Raw genomic sequence first — 17,952 nt, forward strand, 5'->3', positions numbered from 1 at the left:
TGGTCAAAATGCATTTGACAGATTTAAATGTTGGCTTTTAATTTTACTAGTTAATGGCATCATGTTGGTTTGTGTGTGGTAGCTATTTAGAAGTTTGAGTGTAATATTTAGAAGCAATATGATAATAAAAGTGTGAATCAAAAGGTTTTGAGCGTGCTAAGATAAATAAATTTTTGTTCATCTGTAGTTAAAAGTGTTCTGATAATTCTTTACCCTATTACAAGGTAGAGTGTCTTGGAAAACCACGTGATGAGAAGAAAGTATGAAGATATATAATGTAGATGCTTTCATTCTGTATGGTTTGCTGTAGTCCATCCTTTGCATATCTGTTTACTTTATGTCATTAGTTCACAGCTTCTACCCTAAAAACTAGAAATTGGCCTCCGGCCTATTCCTCCCCCACCCCTTTGTCAGCCACCTCCTTTCTGCATTCATCACACTATTGTTTCCCCAGGTTCCTTCTTTTCAGTGTCATCTCCTGTTGTCTCCCCCACCTCACTTCCTTTACCATGTCCTCTGTCTGCTCACACTCTTTTCTTTCCATCAATCTCTCTTGTCTTTAAGCCCTGCTAGGCTTTTGCACAGCTGTACTCTTACTCAGCTTCCTTCAGACCTGTCTTCTCCATCTCCTCTAAGGGCTCTAGTATTTTCATCCAGTATGTGCGCTGTTTCCCTGCATCTTGGTTTCCTGTCCTTTAACTTCTAACTTCCTGCACTCTACCTGGACTGTGTTTTCAGTGTCCCCTACCTTGCCCACACATATTAGACACTACTAGGGCAACATGTGATGGTTTTTCTTGGTCAACCACACCTTTCACTTCAGCTCACAAAAGTGGAATATTGTTTTTAAAAAAGAAGTTCTGTTGCTGACCCATTTTCTTCAACCGACAATGCAACTTCATCACAGTTACTGCTAAACCTCTGTTTGTATCACAGTAATAATGCTAGTGTGGTTAAGGTAATTGCTTATGAATTATTGTATGTGCTGCTGTGAAATTCTTGGAGCAATTACAGAAGGGTGAAAAGAATGTCAACCTAAAAGTGGTGCAACTGATCTATAAGGTTAGTTAATGTGAGATGAGGGGGCATTGAGCCAACTGCCCTATCTCCTTAGTGAGGAGTTGAATTCAGGTCTCACTTAGCTAAATAGCTGCCCTCTAGCTGGCTCCCCCCTCTTCCCACTTCTTTTAGTTGCTTAAAAAACCCCACAGTTGAAATTACTATAACCCGAAGCAATGCAGCTATTGGCAAAGCACAAACATTTCCAGATAGCTGAATAACTTGCCAGAGCTCTTCATATTGTGTTAACCTATTTTTATGTCTGAAATAAGCAGGAAAAGGTGAATAAAACAAGAATGTAAAGAACGAAGAGTTTGCTGGTCTAGATTTCCTGTAGCAAAGAACACATTGCCTCATTTTTCATATATGGCTGTGCTGAATGCTGGTACAGTTTGAAGGGATTTTACTGTATCTCCCTTCCCATCACACAGGAAAATAAGTGTAAGGAGTGCCTTGTTGTGCCAGCTATAACAGTCTTATAAGTTCTCACAACAATGAGACCTGCATTTATTGGTGCTTAGTGAACCTCCTATTTAAAAGTGTGTGATGCAGCCAACTTGCTGAAGCTAAGCAGGTTTTGGTCTGGTCAGTTCCTCAACCAGCAACACTGTGTATCCTGCCTTGAGTTGTAGCAAACCAAGGCAGGACAGAGATATAATGTGATGTGTTGGTTGTTAATGGCACCATGGTGCCACTTGTTAAAATGCTTTATTATTATTATTAAACTTTTTTTTTGCTAAGATAACGTACACGAATAATTTCTCAGTGCTTGTAGAGAAGCACTTAACTACATTTTCAAATTCTTAAATGTTCATCAACTAATCAGCGAATTATAATGAGACGTATGAAAAATGTCTCCCAATGGATATTGTGGTTTCTTTCCCAGTAATTCATAAACGTGCCTTGATTCTGTGCAGACATAACATTTCAGAATTCTTAACTGAGGTTAAAGGGAGTCCTAGTGGCTGTGTGTGAAAGACAGGAGGAAAAAACATCCCAGTTTCTACTTCTGCTAATTCTTTTTACATCTGCACTGGTGTTAACACTGCAGCGTTCTAAGGAGTTTCTTGTACTCTGGTTAAACCTAACCATTTTTATTAACGTTGGTGCAAGCATAATGCTGCACTGCGCTGAGTTTAGGAAATGGAGGGGAGGTGAAATCATGTGGCTCCTCTCTAGTCCATCACATTCCAGCCAGGAGCCAGGACAATGATGATGTGGGAAGGACTTGCAGAAGTAGCCACAATCATGTAGTCTTGTAGTCAGACTCTTTTCACAGCAGCATGGATTTCTTCTACACCAGGAAAGAATGGGGTCTGTTCATTTTTAACACATCAGCAATTCATTTGAATTCACGCTTAACATAATATACATGGATATTATTGTGCCAAAGCATTTTCCATCGTTAAGTGTTGCCCGTCTTTATTTTTCCCCTCCTTGTCAATTTTCACAACCACAGCAATTTTCTCATTCGTATTTTGATGACCCAACTGATTCTTATATATGGTTCTGTGTTCCATCTTACACAATACCCTGAACTGAGTAATAGCAGTTAGAACGTTTCAGGAATCTCTGGGCAGATAGTTATTTTCCAACCACAATGTGTTAAGGGGGAGGGTGGTGGTAAGTAATTGAATCCCAAATTTATAAGAAACGTACTGTAAGGCATTCAGTTTTATCACCGGAATTATTTGTTCAATGCTATGCCTTGCCTGTGCAAATTCTGCATTTTAGGTTCAGCTGCAGAGCCATAGAAATGCTGCTTTTTTAGTAAACAAAACTGGTATGTGCAAGTAGCTGGGATAGAAATGGTTTGAAGCAAACCTCTCTTGCATGTCTGTGGGAGATTTGTTTCATATTGGGATTGTGATGTCTGCATGCCCCTCGGGACAAGTTACTCAAACTCAAAGAGGGAGGGGCTCCTAATCCCCATAATTGCCCAGTATGTTGTGTGTGCTGGGGGGGGGGCAATAAGCCTTTATTTAATACTCTGGCAACCCCTCTGCATACAGGCACTGCAGCCATAGGGGCCTGGACCATATCTTTGGATATTTATGTTGTAAGGATGACATCAAATATAAACATGGCAATTTGAAGTGTTCCATTTGCATGCAGTAAAGATTTTTTTCTGGAACAGGAGAGTCGAGATTTAAGATTCTAGTTGAAACTCTAGATGCTGTAGTTTGATTTCCTCCACTCCATTGTGCCAGACCTGATGAAAGCAAATATGGGAACAATACATGTTTTTCATTTTATATGTACAACTACGGAGAAAGCAACCATTTTCATTAGCTACAGCTATAGTTGAAGCTTTGCCTTTGTTTAAGTTTTGCTTCTATGTACTTAGGAAGCTGTTTAATACAGAACCACACTGGCCCTTCTAGCATATTCCTAAATGGCAGCAGCTCTTCATGGTTTGACAGGGACTGTCCCAGCCCTACCAGAGATTGGACCTGGGACCTTCTGCATGTGTTTTACCACTGAACCATGGCCATTTCTTCATTGTATTTCTATAAACTGACTACTTTGTAATTGCATGTTAACACTGATTTATCCAAATGTTTATTTTGGGGGCCATGTAGTCATGTTTCATTGGATGTTCCCACTGGATGGTCTCTGAAACAGGAGAACAAACCTGCTTCTCAAAGAACTCAGCTACACTGGCAAAGAAAAAGCGCTTTATATGCCTTGTATATACATGATAACACTGTGACACCAGATAGCGCTGTTGAGTTCCGTTTTTACCAGCCTGATTTCTCATACAAAGTTTACAATGCATTTAACTGAAACACCTCTTTGAACGTATCTAGATCCAGCCAAAGTCTTATTTGTTCTTAGTGTTAATCAGTACGGATCCAGTAGGGAAGAGTGAGACCCCTCTGAAATTGTTTCTAACCATATCAGATTCCTCCCATTCAATCACTGATTTTCCTAAGTGTTTTGCCTTTCTGGGAATCTCTAAATTCTCCTTGGGTTTTTCTTTACTTGCAGTTCAGTGGCAAAATGTATACCTGTACATGGTACACCAGTATCCAATGGGAAGCCCAACCTGTTGACTATAACTGGATAATAGAATACATGTGTCTTTCCTGTATCTGCCACCACCACCTTATAGACTGTGAACTGTGTGGTTTCTGTTGGCTAACCCATTGGAGTGTGGTTCTGTGTCATAATTTAAGCATGGAAATGTTTCAGTTTCAAATGCATCCAATATACTCCGAAGTCATTCTTCAACTTTGGGATGCAAATGCTTTGCTATTCAAACACTAAGTTAAGCAACTGATTTCTTGTGGTTTGAAATAAGACTTTGGATTCTAAGAAAACTAATACACTGTGTAAAGCTCTGTGGGTCCATTGACAAATACCACTGATTTGAATTAAGCATTGCTTAAATCAGTGTGTTCCCAACTGCTTAGCTTTTGATTGGATTGTGCTGTTAGAGGCTATATAGTGATTTAGAAGATTATTGAACTACGTGTGGTAGGTTTCTTTAGAATTTACATGGCCTGTTCTTTTTTTTTTCTTTCAGAGCACCTTCTGCTCCGAAACCTGATCCCATACCTGTGCAACAGGTAAGTCCTCCACTTCAAATCCAGGGGCGTATCACTGTAACCAATTAACTCCTTGAAATCCTTCTCTTAACATGTATTAATTGAAGAGCTCTTCCAGTGCAACAAAAATGGTGTTTCAAGATGTTTATCTTGATCTGTAAAGCCCTATCTTTGCATTCATTTTGAGGATGACTGGGCATGCTATACAGGCCATAGCCACTTATGCACTAGGATAATACGGGAGTTCAAAGCTGGGCACAGAAGCAACAATACCAAGGAAATACCTGTTTCAATCAGGACCAAACTATGTTAACATCATGCATACACTACCTAGTCCATTGATCCCTTACCTCTAGTATGCACTTAACCATGTGCAAAGCTTTCTGGGAGATTATGGAGTTCATGTGTCTTTGTAATAGGAACTGAGTGTGCAGCTGTGTTTTATGTTTCTTTACTGAGGATACATTTGCTATATCTTCCTCACAGACTGCTATGACTTCAGTCTCCAAAATACAGGGGGCCTGGATGTTAAGTTACAGTTCATACAGTAGCTAAAAAGAACTCTGGAAAGGCAGAAAACATAGCTTCTTGAAAGGGACATACTTGTGATAGGCGACCTAAGGTTGTCCCTGTCTTTTTTAGTAGTTGAATACTCCTTTTCTGTCTGATTCCATTTAACTTTATTAGACCTGAGTTTCATGACTAGCTGAATAACCCCCCCAAAAAAACCCACCACCACCACTAAATGTGGAAATGGTAGGTGCTTCATGCCTCATATTGAGATTCCCTTTTCAGAACAAATATGAAAATTTACCTTTTAATTAAACAACCCAAGGAGTAGAGTAGTGCAGCCAGCAATTTCTGTCTTATTGGTAAGAAGAGCCCTGCTAGATCAAAGACCCATCTAGTTGAGCATCCTGTTTTCACAGTGACCAACCAGATGCCCATGAGAATCCTGCCATCAGAACCTGAGCTCTAAAGCAGCCCTGCTTGCAATTCCCAGCAACTGGTATTCGCAGGCATACTTCCTCTGACAGTAGTGGCAGAACTATTGTGGCTAGTAGCTGCTGATATCCGTATCCTCCTTGAATCTATCTAATCCTCTTTCAAAGACATGCAAGTTGGTAGCTATCTCCACCTCTTCTGGGAGTGAATCTCATAATTCAGCTATGCACTGTGGGAGGAAGTATTTTATTTCATCTGTCCAGAATCTTGCAACATTCAGCTTCATTGGGTATCCCAATGAGAGAGAGAGAGAGAGAGAGAGAGAGAGAGAGAGAATTTCTGTCTACTTTCTCCATAGATACTTCCATTCACCTCTGTCATGTGTCCTCTCACTTGGCTTTTCTCTAAATTGAAAGGCCACAAATGTTGTAAACGATCCTCCTACTGTTTAGCCTCCTTTTACAAACTTCTAGGAAAACAGTTGAGCTGTTCCCTTTATAATTCTGGGTGCCCTTTTCTGACTTTTCTCCTAGAAGTGTGTAAATGAAGGCTATACAGCACAGTGAACTATTTTAAAAGTCGCGAGGACCTTTGATGTGTTTAAGAGAACTTTTTAACACACACAACCCCGCACACACTTTGAGCAGCACAGCCCCATGTGATATAGCAAACTGCTTGTGAAAAATCACCATGAATCAAAAAGAGGTTGGCAGTGATTCACGGGGAGATGGTAGTTCAAGAAACACAAGCCCAGAACTCCCTTGGTCACATTGGAAAATAGCAAAATATTTATTCAATACTGGCCCCAAAAAATGAAGGTATTTATGTTGGGCTTTGCATCCTCCACTACTTACCTCTGATTCTTGCACTGGGTGAGTCTCCTTTATCTCCCAACACTCGAGCCCAGTCAATTATGAATATTTTTGGTCAGTTCCCAGCTCATGCGTGTTCAACTTTTTCTTCTCAATAGTGCATGCCACGTGTGTGATTAGAACTAGTGCTTTGTGGGTAAAGCTATGTAATGGGCAATCCTTCATTGGTCATCAGTTTGTGTTTCAAGATGAAACTGCAACAGATGACACTTATATTTTGCATGCCATTTGTATGTGCGCGTGTGTGTCCGTGTGGCTTTCTTGTGTATTTTTGTGTTGTTGTTGTTGTTTTTATTTCACATAGGTAGAGCCTAAGGAACTAGTTAAGCCTGTGCCCATTCCGTCCGCAGTCGTGCCCAAAGTTTCATCCACAGCCAACATAGCCTTCAATAAGGCCCCAAGACCCTTTGGGTCTATGTCAGCTTCCAAGATCACGTCCATTCCATCGCCATCATCTGCCTTCACTCCAGCTCATGCGAGTTTTTCATCACATGCTTCCCTTACACCACTGGCCAATGTCACGCCTCCCACTGCATTCACCGCCTCCGGACTGCATGCTAACGCCAAGTCTAACGCTGACCAGCGTTCACCTGAGCTGAGCGCTGCTAAACCTGAAGTTAATATCCCATGGCAGCCCACACACAATGCATCCTTGAACACCTCTTTCAACGACAATGCCCAGGAGGTGGCAGAGGGACAGCGAAGAGGATTCAGAGAGAACCAGGGTGACAGTAAAGAGCAAAATGGGTAGGTGGTTTCAGGAAACCTTTCCTCCTCTTTTGGTGGCCTTAAAAAGGGTTTCCTAGGCAATTTATCAACCTGTCTTTCTACCTTTTTGTTTTCTAAACAAGCTTCTCAATGAAATTTGGCTGCGTATCCAATAACTTACTTGCTTTTAAGCCACATTAATTGTAATGCCTTTCCAAAGGAATCCTAAGGACTATAGTTAGGTGAGAGTTCTGGGAATTATGTGATGGAGACACCTCAGTCCTCTCACAAAACTGCAGTTCCTAGTGGTCCCCGGGGCTATGAAATGACAATTGAGCAAGTTCTAAGTATGTGGCATACTTGTGGAAAGGTTTTGTGGACATTCTTGATTTCATCAAACACTGAGGCATGTGACTTGCTTCTTATTTTAATCCTTTCACAGCAGTTAACCTTGTACTATTTTACTGAGGCCAGGTGTGGAGAGCTTGTGGTTCTCAGCTTAATTTCATGCAGTGTGGGTGAGGGATAAGGAGGACTCTAGCAGAAATGGGAAGTAGGCCAAAAGGATGGAATGATGGAAAGAAGAGATAGGGAAAGTGCTCCAGGGAAATCATTAGTCGAAGAGCAACCTGCCATTTCACAACATGAAGAGAGATTAAAAAAAGAGGGAGCTCTATTGAGAGAGAATGGTTGGCCGTCTCACCCACCCTTTTTTAAAAATTAAATTTCTATGCCACCTTCATTTGAGGATCACCGGACGGTTTACGATATTATAACACAAAAATGTATATCATAGTAACAAACAAACAAAACATACACAGTTTAAAAGGCCATAGATTGTTTAATTAGCCAAAGACCTGGGAGAAGAGGAAAGGTTTTGCCTGGTACCTAAAGCCTTCTTGGGGAGAGCAACCCACAAACGTGGAGCCACCACAGAAAAGGCCCATTCTTGTGTTACTGCCCTCCAGTCCTCTCATGGAGGAGGCACATAAAGAAGGGCCTCAGATGATGATCATGGGGTCCAGGTAAGTTCATATGGGTACCATCAGGGCTTTTTTCAGCTGGAACTTGGTGGAACTCTATCTAAAGTGGGTTCATGGTGAGTTCTGGCACCTCTTTTTCTAGAAGCATAGCACCAGTAATGGTTCCTATACCATTGGCATGCAGCCCTCAACAGATTGTCCCTTAGAAAATATACCCTTTATAGGAAAATATGTTCCCCATCCCTGCCAGGCATAATGAGATGGACCAAGTTCTAGGAGAAGGCGTTTTACACAGAGAGGTAGCAAACTAAGCCTTTTTAGCCCAATTGGTACATGTGCACTTTAAAGCCAGCTCCACTCTATTTAATGTGTGTAGTGAAAGTTCATAAGTGCTTTGAGAGATAAAAGGTTTGACCTTTGTGTCTGGAATGCCCACCCTGGCCAGCACATTTACTTCAACAGAATGCCTACAATGCAACCCTTATGCATCTTATGTTGCACAGATGGCATAGCAATTGTTACAACACTCATGAGCAGATGATGCTATAGTTCCACACTATCTAAAATAAGGGGGAAGAGTTCCTGACAACTCAAAGCAAACAAAAACATAAATATATCTTGGCAAACCATTTGTAGCCTTCCAGGAAAAGCTATCTTTTGCAAAGACATGGGAGCTGCCATTCAGCTGCGGTAATTAGCATTCAAATACAATTTATTACAATGACTTCGTTCTGCCAAGGCTCAGGGCTGTCTCTCCCTCCTGCCCCCCAAGCTGAAATCTGATGACAGGCTAAAAACTGCTTTCTAACCAGTAAATTTAGCAAACAGTGAAAATTCTGGTCACTAGATAATATAATGCTTTGCACGGTATAATTTTTAAGAAATAACTTTAAGTTGCTTCATGTACATGATCTCCAGGAATTCTTACAAGAATATCATAAAGTATATCAATACCATTATTGAAGATATGAAAGGGCTCTGACTTGCCTTGGGTCACATGAAGAGCCTTGAGCTTAGTACTTTCTTGCTCATTTCCCCAAAACTGTTTTATAAATAAGTGTTATGAATAAATAACAGAACAAATATATATATATATTCTAACTTCCCTTAAGGTAGCATATATATCCATTATATTCTTCACTGCAAAAATCTAGCAGCAGTGCAGTCTAGCTAAGCAATTCTCCAATTCTCCAATATTATTCAGAGCCTAGTTTCTGATATTATCTAGCGAAGTAAAAAAGAAATAGCTGTAGACTTGTTGGGCTTAGCTGTACTGAAAATATTATGGTTTCAAATGATGCTCGAGCAATTATTAGTGTGACAAGAATTTGCTTACACATGAGAGATCTAGTGCTGATTAAACAGCAAGACGTTGCACTGCCCTTTTTATAAATATTTTTAGACCTCAGTAATACAATCTGTTTACTGGAGGTCTTCCTAGTCCGCAGCACGTCACATCTATACATGCAGTGCACTTTGAGATTAAGTACAAGCATGCTTTTGTGTGTGGCTTGAGGCCATAGTTCTATAGTACAATTGCTTCCAGAAATTAGAAAGTAATTCAGGTAACTATTTTCAGAGGGGTGGCCACGTCAGTCTCTTAAACAGCAAAAGCAACAAAGGGTCTTGTTGCACTAAAAACAAACAAAAACTTTTCAAAAAGAAAGGTAAATGAATGGGCAACTTGTCAATGTTTAAAATGAGAGCAAGGATAGCCATTTTATGTGCAAAACGAACTTTCAGTCATTTCTATACATCTGAAAATGAAATTACAGATGCTAAATCAAAATGTGTCACATGAAGTGTATTTATATAAAGAGACCTTTGAAATTACATATTAAAAGCCATTACTTTTATATGTATTACCAGAGGAATTTTGGCTTCTCTCTCGCTGGAGAGCAGTTTCACTGCCAGGATGGCACTTAACGCCCCTGGAAGAGTCTTTGGTATTGCCAGCAGAAAGCTTTCAGAAAGCTAGCGAAGAAGTACTGCTAGTAGTTTTTTCTATCTGTCATCTATCATCTACCTACCTACCTACCATCTATTTATCTGTCTGTCTTATCATCTATCTATCATCTATATCATCTACCTATCTATCTCATGAAGGGACGCGGGTGGCGCTGTGGGTTAAAGCCTCAGCGCCTAGGGCTTGCCGATCGAAAGGTCGGCAGTTCGAATCCCCGCGGCGGGGTGCGCTCCCGCTGCTCGGTCCCAGCGCCTGCCAACCTAGCAGTTCGAAAGCACCCCCGGGTGCAAGTAGATAAATAGGTACCGCTTACCAGCGGGAAGGTAAACGGCGTTCCGTGTGCTGCGCTGGCTCGCCAGATGCAGCTTTGTCACGCTGGCCACGTGACCCGGAAGTGTCTCCGGACAGCGCTGGCCCCCGGCCAATAGATGTGAGATGGGCGCACAAACCCCAGAGTCTGTCAAGACTGGCCCGTTCGGGCAGGGGTACCTTTACCTTTACTTTATCTATCTCATAAAGCAATACAATAAAAAAGCAGAGTAGTCTAAAGAAAGACCAGAAAAACAAAGAGGAAAAACAATGCAATGTCTTCTCTCGCAGGTAGATCTTAACCCAGCCATCCCCAACCTGCGGCCCTCCAGATGTTTTGGCCTACAACTCCCATGAACCCTGGCTAACAGGACCAGTGGTCAGGGATGATGGAATTGTAGCCCAAAACATCTGGAGAGTCGAAGGTTGGGGATGCCTGTCTTAACCCTTGTCTCACACAGAAATAGGTGGACCCTCCCCAGCTTTCACCTGGGAGCTTCCCTTTCTTCTCCCAGCCTCCCACGCTGGAAGATCTTCCCTTCCTTGCCTCTCACACAGGGCTAGCCATCACCTTTATCTGCATACAGTCCCTTCATTAACCCAGCATAGACATAAAAAAACAAGCAAAGACAAAACAGAAGCAAAAGTACTGCTAGTAGTTTTCCAGTGGTGGCAGGACATTTCAGGGTGATGCTTGGAGAGTAGATCCAAATCCCTCTTGTTCCATAGACACACTTACCTATTGGGCCTGAAACCACTCCAGCCCTGGAGGTAGAATTGTTGATTTCCCTTCCATTATACCCAGTTAGGCTTTCCTTTTTTAAAAGAAGAAAAATGGGTGGTGGCAGGGGAAACAAATAAAGTCAGCCCCTACTTCTTGCCCCAAGCATAACAAGCTGCAAGGGCTTTAGGTGTGGCAGAGCAAGCAGCACAGAACTTCAGCCTTGTCATGTGTCTCTCCCCCCCCCCCCCCCGTGTTCAGATTATTCCAGTACTTCCTACAATAGGTGTTCAAGGCAGGCTACTATGATCCTTATGTGGCTTACCTAAGATCACTCTGGGGAAATTCATGTCTGAGCTGAGATATGAGCCAAGGACAGACGCACATCATGCATGTTCTTGATCACCATGAACCAAGGACACACACACACACACACATTATACATGTCCTTGATCACCATGCCACATGAGCTCTGATTAGCAAAAGGTCACCCAACGTTGCAAACTCCCAGTGGGGGGAAAAAATAGTTCATGTGTGTGGGGGTAAGCCAAGACATCAGTTCATCATTATCCTGAGAGGACTATGTTCAACTGCAGCATGGGCTGGTTTGGTTTTTAAGTTGCTGTGTGCCATTCTGTTTTTTATGTTTATTGTCTTGTCAACAACCTATGCATGAACATCGTTATCTTAGCATCAGACCGATCACCTGACGCCACACTGAACGAAATGTGTTCTTACAAGTTTGCTGACATGTTTCATTTAAAAATGTGAGGAGGCACTTGGACTTCGGTGACCCTGGCATATGTTCAGGATGCAGCAGTAGGGAAGTCAGTACAATAAACATGCAAATTGCTCTTTTTTCTTTTGCAGGAAGCCACAGTGACAAAGTTAGTATCAGTAGCACCTTGAGTGGAATTGTGTTTTCATGTTTTTTAAGAAGTAGCATGCATGACGGTTATGCTTTAGAATTCAATATCTGCAAGACAAATGCAGCACTTATTAAAAAGTGATTAACATTAATTGTTTGCATTTTTACGCTGCACACAGTATGCATTTTTTAACCAAATAAGAAGTTTTGTTGCAGTGTTTCATTTGTAGCAATAATAATAGCAATAACAGAAACAATAATATAATGATTAATTTTACTGTTATAAAAATTGTAACAATTAGACCTTTTATCCTACAATCCTATGCATGTCTCCATGGAAGTAAGCTGCATTGAGTTCAAAGGGATTTACACCTAGGCGCATATGTTTAGGATTACAGCCTCAAGCATGTTGCAGTTAAACTTGAGATAGCTAAAGATTTGTTTAGTACCCATTTTTTCCTACCTGCTTCCCCTGCCCTACTTTCCTGGCTAGAGTCAACTAAAATCATTACTATATAAATTGACTTTGTGAAAAGAAGCGAGTGCACTCTTAACTTTAGCTTTGCCTGTGGCACCATCTTGCTACCAAACTTGGTAACTACTAGAAAGGGCCAACAAAAAGGACTTACGGTAACCTTTGCCATTCACAATACTTGTTAGCTTTTAACGTAATAGTTTCATGATTCTGAGTGAGCCTGTTATTAAATCTTACTGATTTTGATTTACTCATTTGCTCTAATTTCCTAATTAATTTTCTATTAACTTTTTCTTGCTTCACTTTTATATGCAATTTCCTATCTGTACTCCATCATCCTGGAATCTTCTCCATTGTTTGTCTGTTGTTCTGTCCCTCCCTCCCTTCAGTAACCCTGATGAGGTGTAAGTACTTCACTAATATAATTTGCCTCTTAACTACTTAAGCATGTTTTTCCTCACAACAGTACATAGAACAATGCTGTATTTTGTAGCTATTCTTTGTAATTAACCCCTGGATTTCTTAGGAATAGCTTGCTTCAGTTGAAAAGAAAAACTTAACATCACACAGTTGTATAAGAATACAGTGGTGCCTCACAAGACGAAATTAATTCGTTCCGCAAGTCTCTTCGTCTTGCGGTTTTTTCGTCTTGCGATGCACGGTTTCCCATAGGAATGCATTGAAAATCAATTAATGCGTTCCTAGGGAAACCGCCTTCAGACCAGGTCCGGGGACAGTCTGTCCCCGGACCTCTTCTGAAGGCTGGGGGGGAGGGCTTTTCTTCCCACCCCCGGCATTTTAAAAAACCCCGGGACAGCGGAGGACTTCTCCGCTGTCCGGGCATCTTAAAATGCTGGTGGGCGGCATTTTAAAATCGCCCCGGGACAGCGGAGGACTTCTCCACTGTCCGGGGCGATTTAAAAGCCCCTGGGAAGGCAGGCAGGGGGGACAAAGACCTTTGCCCCCCACCCACCTTCAGAAGGTGTTCCCGCCCCACTGCCCGGCTTCGCAGCAGCTCTACGAAGCCCGGCGGTGGGGCAGGTGTTCCCGCCCCCCCGCTTCGGAGCAGCGTTCCGAAGCGGGGTGGCTGGGGCAGGTGTTCCCGCCCCCCCCACTCCGCTTCGGAGCACCGTTCTGAAGCGGGGCGGTGGGGGAAGGTGTTCCCGCCCCCCCCCCGCCCCGCTTCGGAGCACCGGGAGATCGCTTCTCCCCACCGCCCCTTGCTTCAAAAGAGGTCCGGGGGCAGCGGGAAGCGCTTCCCGCTGCCCCCGGACCTCTTTTGAAGCAAGGGGCGGTGGGGAGAAGCGATCTCCCTGCCGCCCCTTGCTTCAAAAGAGAAGACCCGCTGTCCCCGGGGCAAGCTTCGTTTTGCGAAGCAAGCCCATAGGGAAATTTGTCTTGCGAGGCAACTCGAAAACGAAAAAACCTTTCGTTTTGCGAGTTTTTCATCTCGCGAGGCGTTCGTCTTGCGGGGTACCACTGTATACAAAATCTTTGTGAACACAAATTATGCCCCAAAAGACCCATGTTAATGCTATGAGCTGCTTATTTGGAGAAGGATTCCTACCTCCTCCTCTCCCATTTTGTAATATTTTTTGATGGTAAATTTAATTGTGCATTGCACACATATTGAACCAATTGCTCAAGGTAAAGGACACCTGGATAATTAAGTCCAGTCAAAGGCGACTATTGTTCAAAGAGGGCTATTATACATATATCTAAGGACCGAGAGTTTAAAGCTTCTATTTTTAATACTTTAATACTTCTATTTCAAGTATTTTTCCAACGAGTCTAGGTTATGGGAAACAAAAATGGAGAAAAGTAGCAATAAAAACAGTTAATGAACTGCTTTTTATGTAACTGTCCTGGGGTCCTTTACGTTTTTTACCTTTATGTGTGTATTGAGTCTATTTACAGACGTATCACTAGGGGCAACAAGTCCACAAGACCCTGTGCATTTTTTATTTTTTGTAAACAGTCCTGTTCTTCATCCCATACTGACACATTGTAGCACATATGGTAGAGATTGTATGTGTACAAGTAAACAGTTCGCAGTACTGACCATTTCCTTTACTTGACCATGTTTGTGTATATCTGCAATGGCATCCTTCTTGCTTGGGACAGAAAGGCAGGGTGAGAATGCAAAAATAGAAGAATGGGGGAAATATATATTAAGTATATTTGGTTATCAAATACAGAAACTTTCAACTGTTTGCTCTTAATTCTTTTTGTCTTCTGTCTCCTCCCTCCCCCTCTTCCTATTTCTCCTTATTCTGGACTCTTTCCATACTTCTGCCATGCCCTTCAAATGCATAAAAGGCAAAACCCACCTAAACGGTAATAGCCAAAAGCTCACCTGTATGTGTAGTGTGTGCATACTTCAAATGGAGCTTTTATGTTGTGCGAGAAAGATAGTGTTGGCTTATTCATAATCTACAGATGCTGGAAAATGTTCTCCATTTCACACTCAGCCTCTGTATTAACAGATAAAGGGAGGGGGGCAGCTTCTAAATCAGACAAACTTTGCTTCTGGCTCCTCATAGTCTTCATCTTACTTTTGAGTACTGCTAGAACAGAGGATGCCCTCCAGATGTTGTTGGACTGAAACTCTAATCAGGCTCAACAAGCATGACCAATGGCTGTGGATGATGAGAGTTGATTTGGAGGGCCACAGGTTCCCCACCACTGTGCTAGAGACTAAGGCAGTGGCAAGTCAGTATTGCATGTGGCAAAGGCAATGGTTCCTTAAGAGTTGATTCATGAGATGCAAGGTAAAGGGACCCCTGACCATTAGGTCCAGTCACGGACGACTCTGGGGTTGCGGCACTCATCTCGCTTTACTGGCCGAGGGAGCCGGCGTACAGCTTCCGGGTCATGTGGCCAGCATGACTAAGCCGCTTCTGACAAACCAGACCACCACACGGAAACGCCGTTTACCTTCCCGATGGAATGGTACCTATTTATCGACTTGCACTTTGTGCTTTCGAACTGCTAGGTTGGCAGGAGCAGGGACCGAGCAACGGGAGCTCACCCCGTTGCGGGGATTTGAACCACTGACCTTCTGATCAGCAAACCCAAGAGGCTCTGTGGTTTAACCCACAGTGCCACCCTAAGGGTAAACTAAGGGTAAAACAAATGTGCTAAATTCCACTCTCATTGGTGGCCTGTTCTTTTTTAAAAATGTTTCTTTTTAACTTGTGCTGTGGCTCCTTTGCATACAAGGCCATGGTACTTAGATTTTAAAAAGAGCCCTTTAGACGCTGGATCCTGATAAATGCTCCACGAGTATTTCATGTGTGCTGTGAATCTTGTATAAATCTGCTAGTGTAGGCATAATAGGGAAAGAAGTTAGCATTAGAAGAATTCTAAGCAATGTTTACGTCTGGGGATCATGGAGCCTCCCTTCTTTACCTCTAGAGGTGCAAAGCAAGAATATGGTATCTCTTTAAGAGGGTAATGTGTGAACCAAGAAAAGAAAAAGAGAGAAGATGTTGCTGCACGTTTTGTAATGTTAGCTGGTGTTCATGCATTCTGTAAGGTAGAAATCAATTGCAAATTACATCATATACAACCATTGCGACAAAAGGGCAGGACTGAATCTTAAATGGATTTACTTGCAAAAATGAATCATACATTTCAGTGAAACTGATTTTTAACACAGGTATTTAGTGTCTCTATCTTAGTCAGTGGCTGTGTTCACATGTGATGCTTAACCACAGTTCATGTTTTAACTATGATTTAATGCAAACAAGAAGTGTACTTGTGGCTGTTTTAAAAACAGCACTATAAGCCAAGTACAAACTTCAAGGATTTACCATTTGGAGATAAACAAATTGTGAACCAGGGTTTAGATGGTGCAACAAGCCCAAGGTATGTTAACTGTGGTTTAACATTATGTGCAAACCAGCTAATAATAATAATAATAATAATAATAATAATAATAGCAAAGGCAATGATGCTGTTTACATTTTATTTCACTTACTGGTGTTCCATCTTTTCTCTATTCTGTTAGTCCACCTCGGAAGCATGTTGTTTATACAAATACAGAGTTTTACCACCCACCCACTCACAGCAACAACAGCAAGAAACGATTGATTGAGGATACTGAGGACTGGCACCCAAGGACAGGAACTACCCAGTCACGTTCTTTCCGCATCCTTGCACAGATCACTGGCACTGAACACAGTGAGTTTTTGCTTTCTGAATGGTTGTGGCATTTGGCATTGTCCTATATCATGTATTATGGAAGCTTCAGTAGATAATAGCAAAAAAAATTAAAAACTGTGTAGTTAATTCTGTGGGTCCAGTAGCAGTGGGTACAATAGCAGTGCAGTGTGTGCTATGCAGTAGACCCCTTTTGGAAAGTGAGGAGAGTTTCCAAAGTACTTTGAGAGTTGGGTGGTGAAAGAATAAAACTTCCCAGTAGGGTAGGATGAGTCCCTTGCATGAATCTAAACAGCTCTTTGGATCCCAGCTACCAGGAGACTTTGCTTAATGTTTTCTATTACTTTTGCCAGTCTTTCAAAGTTACTCTGAAAAAGTTTGTTGTTGTTGTTGTTCTAAATAATAGCCTGAGTCTTTCCAGGTATGATACCCGTAAAGCTTGGTAGTTACATAATGTGATATTTAATTTCTCAAATGAGATTATTCCATACATTTAGTCAATCAATCACATTTCACAAATACTTTTGTTTAAAAGAGAGTGAGTGAGAGGGAGGCTGCATATATACCATGCATTTAAAGTGCAACAGACTCTTGGGAGATGTAGTTTGTTATGGGTGCTAGGAATTATAAATCTTTGAGGGGTAAACTACAGTTCCCAGGATTCTTAAGTAAGTGTGTGTGTGTGTGTGTGTGTGTGTGTGTATAATGTGCTTTACGTGTATGGTGTGTAAGCAGCCAATCAGAAATGTCAGAAAATATTGGGGAGGGGTGTTGTTGATTAAAAACGGTGACAGAAAAGTGGTAAAAAAACCATTCATGACAGTTTAACAAGTGGTAATTGGTTAGGCATATCGAAAAGCTTGAAACAATAGTTTTACACTTCAGGACTAAGATTTATAGATTCAATCATTAATAATGATAAGATTAGCTGAAGATTGGAGTGAGCTGCCCATAAAGAAAAATGAACCTAGCAGGTTTCCTTTAAAAATAGGGCACCCTACCTAAGACACTTGTGATTTTAGAGGATGCTAGATGTCATTATTTTTCATAAAGGAAATTAGGCTTGGTGGTTCTCTGGATTATGGCAGAAATGTAAAAAAACTAAAACTTCTGTGGTGTTCTGATGGAAATGTAATTATTGGTTTATTTATTTGCAGTGAAAGAACCAGAACCTGATAATTCAAAGAAAGCAAAGTAAGTTATTGATCTGAAATATAATTTGATGTGTTGCATGGTTTATTTTTGATTAATAGTGTGAAAAAAAATATTCATGTAGGTGCAAAGTTCAAGACATTTTTAAAGTGTTTGCACGTTGTTGTAGATAGTAGCGT

The 17,952-nt window shown here is 41.6% G+C and overlaps 1 protein-coding gene across 5 annotated transcripts in view; it reads left to right on the forward strand.

The window, feature by feature from the left end:
- Positions 1-17,952, forward strand: part of PDLIM5 (PDZ and LIM domain 5) — a 123,104-nt gene that overhangs the window by 57,476 nt on the left and 47,676 nt on the right. For 3 of the 5 annotated variants that reach the window (XM_082236379.1, XM_082236378.1, XM_082236382.1), the window contains 4 exons: positions 4,589-4,631; positions 6,732-7,174; positions 16,470-16,642; positions 17,779-17,815. In XM_082236379.1, coding sequence (XP_082092505.1) covers positions 4,589-4,631; positions 6,732-7,174; positions 16,470-16,642; positions 17,779-17,815 — 696 coding nt within the window. Of the gene's footprint in view, positions 1-4,588; positions 4,632-6,731; positions 7,175-11,984; positions 12,002-12,846; positions 12,862-14,776; positions 14,795-16,469; positions 16,643-17,778; positions 17,816-17,952 lie in introns of all 5 variants that reach the window. The other 2 variants (XM_082236380.1, XM_082236381.1) reach the window with 2 other exon arrangements.

Source organism: Podarcis vaucheri (assembly GCF_965113315.1).
Source record: "Podarcis vaucheri genome assembly, chromosome: 9".
Classification (NCBI taxonomy): domain Eukaryota; kingdom Metazoa; phylum Chordata; class Lepidosauria; order Squamata; family Lacertidae; genus Podarcis; species Podarcis vaucheri.